The 12,313-nt window shown below is 41.1% G+C and overlaps 1 protein-coding gene across 4 annotated transcripts in view; it reads left to right on the forward strand.

Annotated features, from left to right (window-relative positions):
• The window catches only part of akap6 (A-kinase anchoring protein 6), a 168,003-nt gene that overhangs the window by 79,872 nt on the left and 75,818 nt on the right, over window positions 1-12,313 (forward strand). For all 4 annotated transcript variants that reach the window (XM_023352219.1, XM_023352217.1, XM_023352220.1 and 1 more), the window contains one exon: window positions 7,977-8,092. In XM_023352219.1, coding sequence (XP_023207987.1) covers window positions 7,977-8,092 — 116 coding nt within the window. The remainder of the gene's footprint in view (window positions 1-7,976; window positions 8,093-12,313) is intronic.

Below are 12,313 nucleotides of genomic sequence, written 5' to 3' on the forward strand. Positions count from 1 at the left end.
TGATCTCCCATCACTATTTTTTGTTCTCCTCTGGCTCCCTGTGCATTTTTATTCTTACTTTTGCATTAAGTCTTCAAATCTTTTTACCGCCTCAGCCTCTCTGCATCCCTTCTTCGTCAACACAACATATCATGTTGTTAGTGACTGAATTGAAACTTAGAATTTAGATTACTATGTACAGTGGTTTTAAACATTGATTTAGTGAAAACGGTTGTGGTTTAACTTTTAAATGCTGTGCTTCATCCAGCTATATGGATCCTGATATAAACCAACAGTGTTACACTATTTACACATCTAAATGATGGCAAAAAGTTATATATATATAATTTTTTTTTACAAAAGTGTTGCACTTCGATCCTCACTTGACTCACTTTAGTTTTGGCTTGTGATAGGTTTGGTGTTATATAGATCACATGGGCTGCATTTATTTTGTAGAGAATGAGTACAAATAGCAAAACTAAGAACACAGTGTCAGGATGTTCAGCACCACAAGCTGTATATTTGTTACACAGAGAAGAGGTTTATTAATTGTCCAACTGTAGTGTGACAGTATTGGGTACCTTGCTGTTAAGTTTGTTCATACTGTCAACAAACAACGTTAAATTAATTTCCAAATGCCTGCAAGTCTTCTAATGGTTTGTAATTTGTTTTCAGTAACAGATGCCAGTATTTGTTTTGCTTTGCAGGGATCAACAAATTTAATCAAATTCTGAATTAATGTCTTTAGGTTGAAACCTTTTTCTTGTGAAATCAGTAATTAAATGTATTAAAATATGGTAAATTGTCTTTTAGCATTCAAAACAGTACATGTATTGCTTTTAAACTTTTATATTAGCATAATTCATGTTTTGATGTATCGGAGAAGTTGAATACAAACTAATTTGAAGCTCATGTTGCTTTTCCTGTGTTCTGTCTCCTCCTTTCCTTTAAGTAGGTTTTTAAGCGGTTTGGTTGAGAAGAGATGTGTAAAGGAAGGAAGAGAGGGAGATGATAGAGGCAGTCGATATTTCTAGCATTATAATTAAGACCTCTCTGTGGAATAAATCCATATAATTATCAGTAAATGAAATACAAGGTCACTCTACCTGACAGAAAGATGGACAGAAGATGAAATGGGGAAACATGCAGGGGAGAACAACAGGAATGCAGCGTGTTTAGCTGTGTGGATGCTACTGACATTGTATTAGAACCCTGCATATGCTTCCTGAACTACACATTACGACGTCTCCCATTAAGAACCAGCATATGAGGCTTTCTGCTAAAAACATAACAATGAGAAGAACTCCAACCAGAATCCTGATTGATCCTTGTATATTCACATCATTCTTTGGTGTTGTGTCAAAACTGGTCAACACAACATTTTGGCATTTTTCCTCCGCCCCCCCAAAAAACACTATCCAGAAAATAATATAGTTTTTGTGGGTGATAAAAAAAACCCTCAGAGCTACTCCTCCAAGTTTTTCTTAAAGGTTTTGTCCTCCCACAAGATCATTTTTTATATATGGTAAAAATAAATGTTTTTATTATCTGATTCAAAATGCCATTAGAAAATGTAGTTTTGATTTATTTACCTTTGTCCCAACTTATCCAAATTTTAGATGTGTTAATTTTACTTGTTGCTCTTCATTTATATATTTTATGCAGTGAAAAGAAGACCTGGAATAAGGTTTTTATTCCATCACCTCTGTGAGCAGCAGTATTACAGTAGTTATGTTGACAATAATTTAAGTGGGCAGATTTTGGTTGTTCTGATTTTTAAAACTTTAATGTGCTGTAGACAAAAGAACAGCCCACATTGTCATCCTGCAGTGTTGTATTTTACACCCAGTTCTAAGCTCTTTCCTGTCTGGCATTTTTTGACTCTCTAAGGTGGGTCTGGTTTGTGCTGAAACTGTTTGGCATGCAGTGAATCCCAGCGCTGGGACAGATCGCTCCCATTAGAGCAGCCAACTAGCATTAGTCACTGTTCTAATTAACATGCAAGCTAATTGTGAAATAATCAACTTAAAAAAAAATCAAATTTTCATGAGGCAGTGTAACAGATTACATCCAGGAGGTATTGTACCATCATTCCAAAGTGGAATTATTATACAATTGCAATGAAACAAAAAACTGAATGAATATCTGTTGTTGACATTTATTAATTTCAAAATGAAATCTAACATCTTCTCTTCTGACGTACAAATCATCTCCGCTCCTCTAGAAGCATTCTGTCACCTCATCTTCACACTCACTGATCTATTAGTTAGGAATGTGGTTGTATACACTAAACATTGTTTGTTGTGCTTTAGTAGGAGTCAAGTTAGGCTATGAATAATTATTATAATTTCTTATGGCAATTATTCATAAGGCTAGTAATTTTGATCAAAGACAGCATACTCTTGTTATAGATAAAATAGGCAAAAAAGTTCAGTGTGTTATTATCTATCAATACCTGCCTGATGAGGCTTCGGTTTTTACAGCAATAGATGAAAGCTTAAGTGCAGTTTAATCTTTCAGTTTCACTGTTCCAGGAAAACTGCTTATCCTCCGTGGTTAGAGACCATGCTAACCATCATGAGCATTCCTGACAGGCTGTGCTGTGGTCAACCAGCTGTAGCATAACAGAGAGAAAGGAGAAGATTCTGAGCAGTGTGTACACCAGCATGACTGACAGCACTGAGTCCCAACTCCAGGCTCTGATTGCTTGTTTGTGACAGACCTGTGTATGTGTGCTGATGACAGCAGTATCATAGAGGAAGAAAGAGGGGCTAAATTGTTTTCACAGATTATCTGACTCATATGTCACGAAGCAACCAACGAATAGATTAAAAGGTTTTGTCAATGAGGTCATGTTGCTCTAAAACTCACGCAACAATTAGTTTAGATAAACTGATGAGCTTGCTATGTTTTCCAAACAACATTTAGAAACATAGAAATCAATAACACTTTTGAAATGTTTTTCTTCATCTCTGTAGCAGTTCTTGTATTGATAATAGTGTTAATAATTTGGTGTAGTAAAATGGCAGAATGGTTTGTTTTGCTGATTTTTTGTTGTTGTTGTTTTCCTATATTGTCTTCCATGGTGAAAATATTCATTGAATCACTTCAGATGTCAATTTGCACTGTGAGCTCCCACAGTGTGTGTTCATGTGTATAAACACACACTGCGTGCGTGGGGGTGCGTGTGTAAATCTAAGTGTCCAACCAGTGTAATGCTGCTGTCTCATATCCATTATTGATCCTGTATCATTACCCACTGCTTTGTTCCGTCAAGACAAAACCACCCACTTACTGAAATCTCTCACCTTAGATAATAGTCTAAGACAAATATACAGATACTTTTATGCATACATGCCATATATGAGGTTATTTAATATGTGAAGTTAAGGCCCAGGGCATGAACAGAGCAGAGTGATGGCTGAATCGTGTGTCTGTGGACAGAACAGAGACTCATTCTGATCAGTGCTTCTGATCTTTCATCACCTTCTGTAATCATTAGATCTACAGGAAGGCGAGGAAATACCAGCAGTAAACAGGATGACCTTGTCTTACCACATGGAGAGGGAGGGTGGTAGTGCCCCCCACTACCACTACAGAGAGGTAGTGGAGGGGCAGTAGAATGCATCACATAACTGCAAAAAATGCTAATTACATGATACTTAAGATTAAGTGATAAATTTTGATAAATTATGATAGGCTAGAAATGAAATGCATACGTTCAATTTTAACAATAGCATAGTATTATCTTCGTCCGTCCATCGATTATTCTCACTATTAATCGAGTAATCAAATAAGAAATTTGATCAAATAAAATACTGGTAAATTCAGCCATGTCAGCAATATCAATATGTCGGCCTAATTTGTCATATTTATAAATCCCTAACTGTTACTTGTCTATAGTTTAAAATATTAACAATTGCTCATGTTAACCTGGACAAAACCATGCAAAAATCTGAAATTATATTCAATCTAATAATAAAGCAACATGTAGATCATGAACAACTGCTACTAACAGAATTACCCTTTAATTGAGCTTTTCTGTCATTTAGGTAAAGAAATGCTCTTTACATTATGTTTTGTTCAATGACACTCAAATAACTAGTGGAGTTCAGACTACAGCAATAATAAGTATTAGTAAAGACATTTTTTCTGCTATACAGTCCGTTACAGACCGGCTATGATCAGGTCATTGCACCTCAGAGGACGGGGAGGAAAACTACAGCAAGCCGACTTGTCTGCAGATATAAGACTGTAGTTGGAATCTACACACTTAGCTTCCTGTTAATGTTATGCTAATGCCGTGCTGCTCTCTAGCTTAGTGATTAATGCATCTGTGGTATATTTATTGCAGTGTTTTTATCTCTTTTGACCTGAGAAGAAGAATGTGTGTTTTGGGTTGTGCCGACTGGTTGGATGGTGCTACTACTCAGGTCTCAGTCTTTGCACTGCTGCGTGATTGGCAGCTTTAGCCCCAGGAAAACCCCAGGAGACACACACACTGACACGTAAACACACCCAAACAACAGGAAAAACAAGCACAAACACCTGCACATTCATTAGAGATCAAGCCACACTCTCCCTGAAGAAGATCAACAGACATTTTCTCCACATAGGTTTTACACGTGAAGAAATAGCAGGAGAACACACAAACATCTGGGCCTCACCTCAGGAGACATGGGGTTCTGAGGGTTTCTAGAGATGCTGGATAAATTGGCTCTGACATGTAAACAAAAAACCCTAAAATGTCTTGATTCAGCACATCTAAGAGCAGCACATTTCTTACAGCCTTCACATCCAGAACCGCTTGGTGGATGTGTGTGTCGGCGTGTGTATGGGAGTGTGCATCAGGGGAAGCCCTCCTCATTCATCAAGTGAGGCAGATTCTTATCGATTTGTGTGTCTATTAGCAGCCCTAAAGATGCAATTGAAAACCCAGGACTCAGCCATTAAGTCTGAGAACAAAATCCACTTGTACATAAATATACGAGGCCCATCTGTTATGTTTTTTTGAGTAATGGACATACAGAAAATAATTTCCAATCTCTATAGTATTTACTCCAGCTGTAAACACACACTTTAGCACAGATGGATATTTATGCCAAAATTCATTTATAGAAATAAACCATGCAGATGTTTGCAGTGTATTTTTTGAAAAAATACCATTTGCTGATTATTAAAATCTGAACTTTTTCTATAAATGTTCTTTTAATTTTTCAATATATGGTTTTTTATACCTCTGGGCAAAAGGGTTTGAACATCAGAGTGACTAAAAACACACAGCTAAAGTGGTGAAGAAATGGTTGGTTGACCAAAATAATATTTTGAAGTGAGCTAATCCCCAGTGGAGCCTGATAGAGAATCTCTGGCAGAGGTGGGCGGATCAATTCAAATAATATTGATACTAAGTTGGTATCAGTATTAGATTGATGCTAAGGTTATAAGATTAGCACTTTAGTTTCCAATTTCCTATTGAATTTTTATTTTATTTTTTTACTGTAGTTTCTAAATTTGACCATAAAAAATTATTTGCTTTGATATTTTCTAATGTGTGATTTTAGATGAATGCATGTTTTCTCTCAAACGTTATAATATTTTGCACTGTTTATTTAGAAAACCATTCACACAAATTTGCTGTTTTTATATTGTTCATATGTTATTAAAGTATTTTGTAGACACCTTTAAACTTTGTCCAAATTCTGTCCTGTATTTTAAGAAAATAATTCAAAGGAAAAACAATACAAAAAATTGAAGGGCAGAAGTTTGATGGTACCATACTTACATACCATAATAACAGTAAGTATTGGTATTGGTATTGGCGATATTGGCCCTATATTTATTTGGTATTCCACACCTGGATCTCTGGAGCTAAAGATTAGAGCGATTGGAGAGAAGCTTTCCATCCTCAAGGACTTGGAGTTTGTCACCAAAAATAAACCATCAAAATATAAGTGGAAACATTCAAAAAGCTTTTTATGACCGACTTTTGCATTAATAATTAAGAAGGGATTCAAACAAGCTGTTTTTATTGACATGTAAAACAATTTGTAAACATAGTTTAATTCGTGTATAGCGACACATTAGCACATAAAAACTGTTGATTCAACTGATCTAGAACCTGAGTCATCGACCAGGCAGGCAGCAAACAGCCTGCTAATGCAAACCAAGATGGACGTGCAGGATAGTAATGAAGGAAGATGAGGAGACATTAGATAGAGTGAGAGTCTATTTTTTCTTCTGATAGCTTCCAGTTAGCTTTGTTTGTGCAACAGCAATGCATATGCAAACAAAGCATGCTCTCATTTGGACACATCTTAACAGTGATCCAGACAGCGGTGTTGATTGTGTGTGGCCTGCTTGTTTATTAGCCCTTTGATTGAGCATCTCTGCCTGCCACAGATTGGATGACCTTTCCAGATCCTTCTGTCGAGTCTGCTAAGTAGATCGGATGGTAAACGCAACTCCACGCGCCAATACTTTATTCAGATTGTTACTGAAAGAGGAAAAAGCAGTGTATCGGCGTGTGTGTGTGTGTGTGTTTGCCTCGCTATTTGTACACACTCAGCCTTCCTTCATTGGTTCAATTGAAGCCTCATCTCCATATAGTTTGTATGCAATTACATCTGAGCCACGTGCTGAGTGCCTCTATATGATTGTGTTTAGAAACGACTCGCTGTGATGTGTGTGTTCATGTGTCTGCAGCAATTCGTGGTCAATTTGTGAGCTTGTGTGACTTTATGCGAACATTTGTGCTAGCCTGATGGAAGTTTGTGTGTGAGCGGCTGCTTGTGTTAGAACAAAGCTGTTTATGATAAATGCAGGTGCGAGAGTAATTTGTGATGACAAGATTTGTATTTGTGGATTCAGAATACATTACACATCTATAATAAACATGTAGCATATGGATGGTGTGTGGCTGAGTGTGTGAGATACAACGTTTTGTCACTAGAGACGAGACAGCAGGGTGAGACTGGAGTGTTTCTCTAGTGGGCTGCTGGCCACTTGCAGGGCTTTAAAGGACACAACACACGCATACCCACGCACCCCCACACACACACACACCCACACACACACCGGATTCTCACAGCAAACAGCTAATCACACCTGGCAGGGGTGTGTGTTCATCCACCTCTCTCTGTTCCTCCAAAGGAGACATGGCTTGTTTGAATTGTTACTTTGATTCTGAGCCTCTGGTCATGTCATAATCGCCTCCACTCTAAAATGTTGTATCTACATTCCTCTAAAGTTTTTGATTAGGTCATCTTTCAGGGTATTAGAAAAGTTCTTCACTGAATCTACACAGTCCTACATGGACTCTCCAGTTAGCGGCCTGAGGACACCATGCTTTGCCAGCAGATTTTAGATTGTTTTCTCATTCAGTCACTTTTCCGCTCTGATGTTCTGGTTACTGATAAGTCATGGATACAATAAAGTAACTTTAAAACTGTATTTGAATTCCCAGCCTCCAGTGATGCAGTGATATAAACAGATTAGTAGGCAAGTATTTGTTCGTCTTCAGACACTTGTCAATTGATATTGGCGTAGAACTAATTCATTATTTTTATTTTATTTGTCTTCTGTGTTTCTGTCTTAACTATTCTTATCAATTATTTTATTGTTCTTTTTGTGTATCATGCGGGTGCAACTTGTTTACTAAGTGCTACTTAAGTGATGTTGACATTGAAATCTCTGCCACATTTTTCTACATGTGTTTATTCTTTACAACTAGAAGAAACATGTTGGTGAAGTTAAGATCACTTTCTGTCAGGCTTATGAGTCATTTTGGTCTTAAACATAAGATTGTGTCCACTTTGATTATTCCACAACTGAGAAAGATATATTTAGTTTGAAAGAAGATACATTTAGCTTTTCGTCAAGCTGTTTTGTTTTAGGTTTTATTTAAAAATGAATTAGCAGGTTCAGTCATAATGATGAAGAGAATGTTGGTGGATACATATTTTGTGGGTTTTCATAAAGTTTTGTCCTGTGTTCTTCAGGTGGAGCGGAACTCAACTGAATGCAACATCCAGCAAGTTGCCCTTGAGACGATGTCAGTTAGGCTGAAGGGACTCCACTACCCATCATCCTCCAGGAGGTACAACAAGAGCAGCAGGCAAGCACAGAAGACCCTTTCTGTCAAGTTAATTTCTTTTCTCTTTATATATGCAAAAGAAAGAATACAGCTTCTTTACTTTGTATATATATATGATATGTACATATCTTCAAAAGCAGCTGTCACACCCGGTCTCTCTGATGATCAGTTATATATATATATATATGATAGGTTTATTTGTCATAACCTGCAAAGAATCAGCCAGAGACAGAGATTAGGTTTCTTTTAATTTCTTTTCTGCAGAATAGGAGAATTGAGAACAGACGCGACGAATCGCTGTCAAACACTGTCTGGACTCAATTCTGCCAGTTCTTTCTTTGCATTTCTCTTTATTGTATAGAAAAAGGAGGTTGGGCTTCTTCACACAGTCACACAGAGAATTGACCAACCGTCTTTACATTCTGGAGCCTCCTATGGACATGCCCTTACAAGGGCATGTGACTGACCACAACTAATCAGTTACATATGGAACTAATAACACATGAATGTTTAACGTTTTTAGCTTCCAAGCAAACATCCTAAACAAAGTTAATAATATACTATACTACAAAAGAAAGAGAAGTTAAGTAAATATAAAAAGAAGAATAATAGAGTAATAATATGAAAAGAATAATATGAAAGAGTAATATGAAAACATAACTTGTAAAATAAACTCATGAGTAAATGAACAGGAGGATAATTTTTCTAACAATATATATATAAAATAAATTAAATTCCCTTCTCACCCACCGCGGGTGGTTCTTATCCTCTGAGCTCGGGTCCTCTACCAGAGGCCTGGGAGCTTGAGGGTTCTGCGCAGTATCTTGGCTGTGCCAAGGACTGCACATTTCTGGACTGAGATGTCTGATGTTGTTCCTGGGATCTGTTGTAGCCATTGGTCCAGTTTGGGGGTGACTGCCCCGAGGGCCCTGATGACCACAGGCACCACTGTGGTCTTCACCTTCCAGGCCCTCTCCAGTTCCTCCCTGAGGCCCTGGTATTTCTCTAGTTTCTCGTGCTCCTTTTTCCTGATGTTGCAGTCGCTTGGTATTGCTACATCTACCACAACGGCTTTCCTCTGTTGTTTATCCACTACGACAATGTCTGGTTGGTTCGCCATTACCATTTTGTCTGTCTGGATCTGGAAGTCCCACAGGATCTTAGCTCTGGCATTCTCCGTCACCTTTGGGGGTGTTTCCCACTTTGATCTCTGGGTTTCCAGTTCATATTCTGCACAGATGTTTCTGTACACTATGCCTGCAACTTGGTTATGTCGTTCCATGTATGCTTTCCCTGCCAGTATCTTGCACCCTGCTGTTATGTGCTGGACTGTCTCAGGGGCCTCCTTGCACAACCTACACCTTGGGTCTTGTCTGGTGTGGTAGATCTGGGCCTCTATTGCTCTGGTGTTTAGGGCCTGTTCCTGGGCGGCCAGGATGAGGGCCTCTATGCTGTCCTTGAGTCCAGCTTTTTCCAGCCATTGGTAGGATTTACTGATATCAGCCACTTGGGTTATTTGCTGGTGGTACATCCCATGTAGGGGCTTGTCCTCCCATGATGGTATCTCTGGCACCTCAACCTCCGTTCCCTGTTGTCTGAGATATTCACTGAGCACATTGTCTGTTGAGGCTTTGTCCCTGATGTATTTATGAATCTTAGTTGTTTCATCCTGGACTGTGGTTCTCACACTCACTAGTCCTCTGCCTCCTTCGTTGCGGCTCGTGTACAGTCTCAGGGTGCTGGATTTGGGATGGAACCCTCCATGCATTGTTAGTAGTTTTCTAGTCTTAATATCCGTGGCTTTTATCTCCTCCTTTGGCCAGCTAATTATTCCAGCAGGGTATCTGATTACTGGCAGGGCATAGCTGTTTATCGCACGGATTTTGTTCTTGCCATTGAGCTGGCTTCTCAGGACTTGCCTTATTCGTTGGAGGTATTTAGCTGTGGCTCCTTTCCTTGTGATCTCATCAAGGTTGTCATTTGCTTGTGGTATACCTAGGTACTTGTAACTGTCCTCTATGTCTGCTATTGTTCCTTCTAGGAGTGAGACCCCTTCTGTGCGGATGACCTTCCCCCTCTTTGTGATCAGCTGACCACACTTCTCTAGTCCGAATGACATCCCAATGTCCGTGCTGTAGATCCTGGTGGTGTGGATCAGTGAGTCGATGTCTCGCTCACTCTTGGCATACAGCTTGATGTCATCCATGTAGAGAAGGTGACTGATGTTGGCCCCATTTTTGAGTTGGTATCCGTAGCCAGTCTTGTTGATAATTTGGCTGAGGGGGTTCAGGCCTATGCAGAACAGTAGCGGGGACAAGAGCATCTCCTTGGTATATGCCACATTTGATGGACACTTGTGCAAGTGGTTTGCAGTTGGCTTCAAGGGTGGTTTTCCACAGCTTCATCGAGTTTGCAATGAAGGCTCTCAGAGTCCTGTTGATGTTATACATCTCTAAGCATTCAATGATCCAAGTATGCGGCATTGAGTCATAGGCTTTCTTGTAATCAATCCAAGCCATGCACAGGTTGGTGTGTCGGGTTTTGCAGTCTCGGGCAACTGTGCGGTCTACGAGGAGTTGGTGTTTGGCTCCTCTGCTATTTACACCGATACCTTTCTGTGCCGTGCTCATGTGTTTATCCATGTGTTTGCTTATCTTGGCCGCTATGATGCCTGACATGAGCTTCCATGTTGTGGAGAGGCAGGTTATTGGTCGGTAGTAGGGTGGGACTGGACCCTTTGATGGATCCTTCTGGATTAGGATTGTCCGCCCTTTAGTTAACCATTCAGGGTGATTATATATATATATATATATATATATATATATATATATATATATATATATATATATATATATATATATATATATATATATCCTCTCCTTGGGCTGCCACCTTATCGTGGTGGAGGGCTTTGAGTGTCCCAATGATCCTAGGAGCTATGCTGTCTGGGGCTTCATGCCCCTGGTAGGGTCACCCAAGGCAGACAGGTCCTAAGTGAGGGACCAGACAAAGCGCAGCCCAAAGACCCCAATGATGAATGAAAATCTTGGACTTGGTGTTCCCTCTCCCGGACGCGGGTCACCGGGGCCCCACTCTGGAGCCAGGCCTGGAGGGCGAGCGCCTGGTGGCCGGGCTTTTACCCATGGGGCCCGGCCGGGCTCAGCCTGAAGAGGAAACATGGGTCCCCCCTCCCATGGGCCCACCACCCGTGGGAGGGGCCAAAGGGGTCGGGTGCATTGTGTGATGGGTTTCGGCCAAGGGAGGGGACCCTGGTGGTCCGATCTTCGGTTGCAGAAGCTGGCTCTTGGGACGTGGAATGTCACCTCTCTGGTGGGGAAGGAGCCGGAGCTAGTGTGTGAGGTCGAGAGGTTCCGGCTAGAAATAGTTGGTCTCACCTCGATGCATGGCTCTGGTTCTGGAACCAGTCTCCTTGAGAGGGGCTGGACATACTTCCACTCTGGAGTTGCCCAAGGTGAGAGGCGTCGTGCAGGAGTGGGCATACTTGTTGCTCCCCATCTCGGCGCCTGTACGTTGGGTTTACCCAGGTGAACGAGAGGGTAGCCTCCCTCCGCCTACGGGTGGGGGGACGGGTCCTGACTGTCGTTTGTGCTTACGGGCCGAACGACAGTTCAGATTACCCACCCTTTTTGGAGTCCTTAGAGGGGGTACTGGAGAGTGCTCCTCCTGGGGACTCCCTCGTTCTGCTGGGGGACTTCAACGCTCATGTCGGCAATGACAGTGAGACCTGGAGGGGCGTGGTTGGGAGGAACAGCCCGCCCGATCTGAACTCGAGCGGTGTCCTGTTGTTGGACTTCTGTGCTCGTCATGGATTGTCCATAACGAACACCATGTTCAAGCATAAGGGTGTCCATATGTGCACTTGGCACCAGGACACCCTAGGCTGCAGTTTGATGATCGACTTTGTCATCGTTTCATCGGATCTGCGGTCGTATGTCTTGGACACTTGGGTGAAGAGAGGTGCGGAGCTGTCCACTGACAACTACCTGGTGGTGCGTTGGCTCCGGTGGTGGGGGAGGAAGCCGGTCAGACCTGGCAGGCCCAAACAAGTTGTGAGGGTCTGCTGGAAACGTCTGGCGGAATCCCCTGTGAGATGGAGCTTTAACTCCCATCTCCGGCAAAGCTTCGAACACGTCCCGGGGGAGGTGGGGGACATGGAGTCTGAGTGGACCATGTTCCGTGCCTCCATTGTCAAGGCGGCCGATCGGAGCTGTGGCCGCAAGG

This window comes from Xiphophorus maculatus, chromosome 19, assembly GCF_002775205.1.
Source record: "Xiphophorus maculatus strain JP 163 A chromosome 19, X_maculatus-5.0-male, whole genome shotgun sequence".
Lineage (NCBI taxonomy): Eukaryota > Metazoa > Chordata > Actinopteri > Cyprinodontiformes > Poeciliidae > Xiphophorus > Xiphophorus maculatus.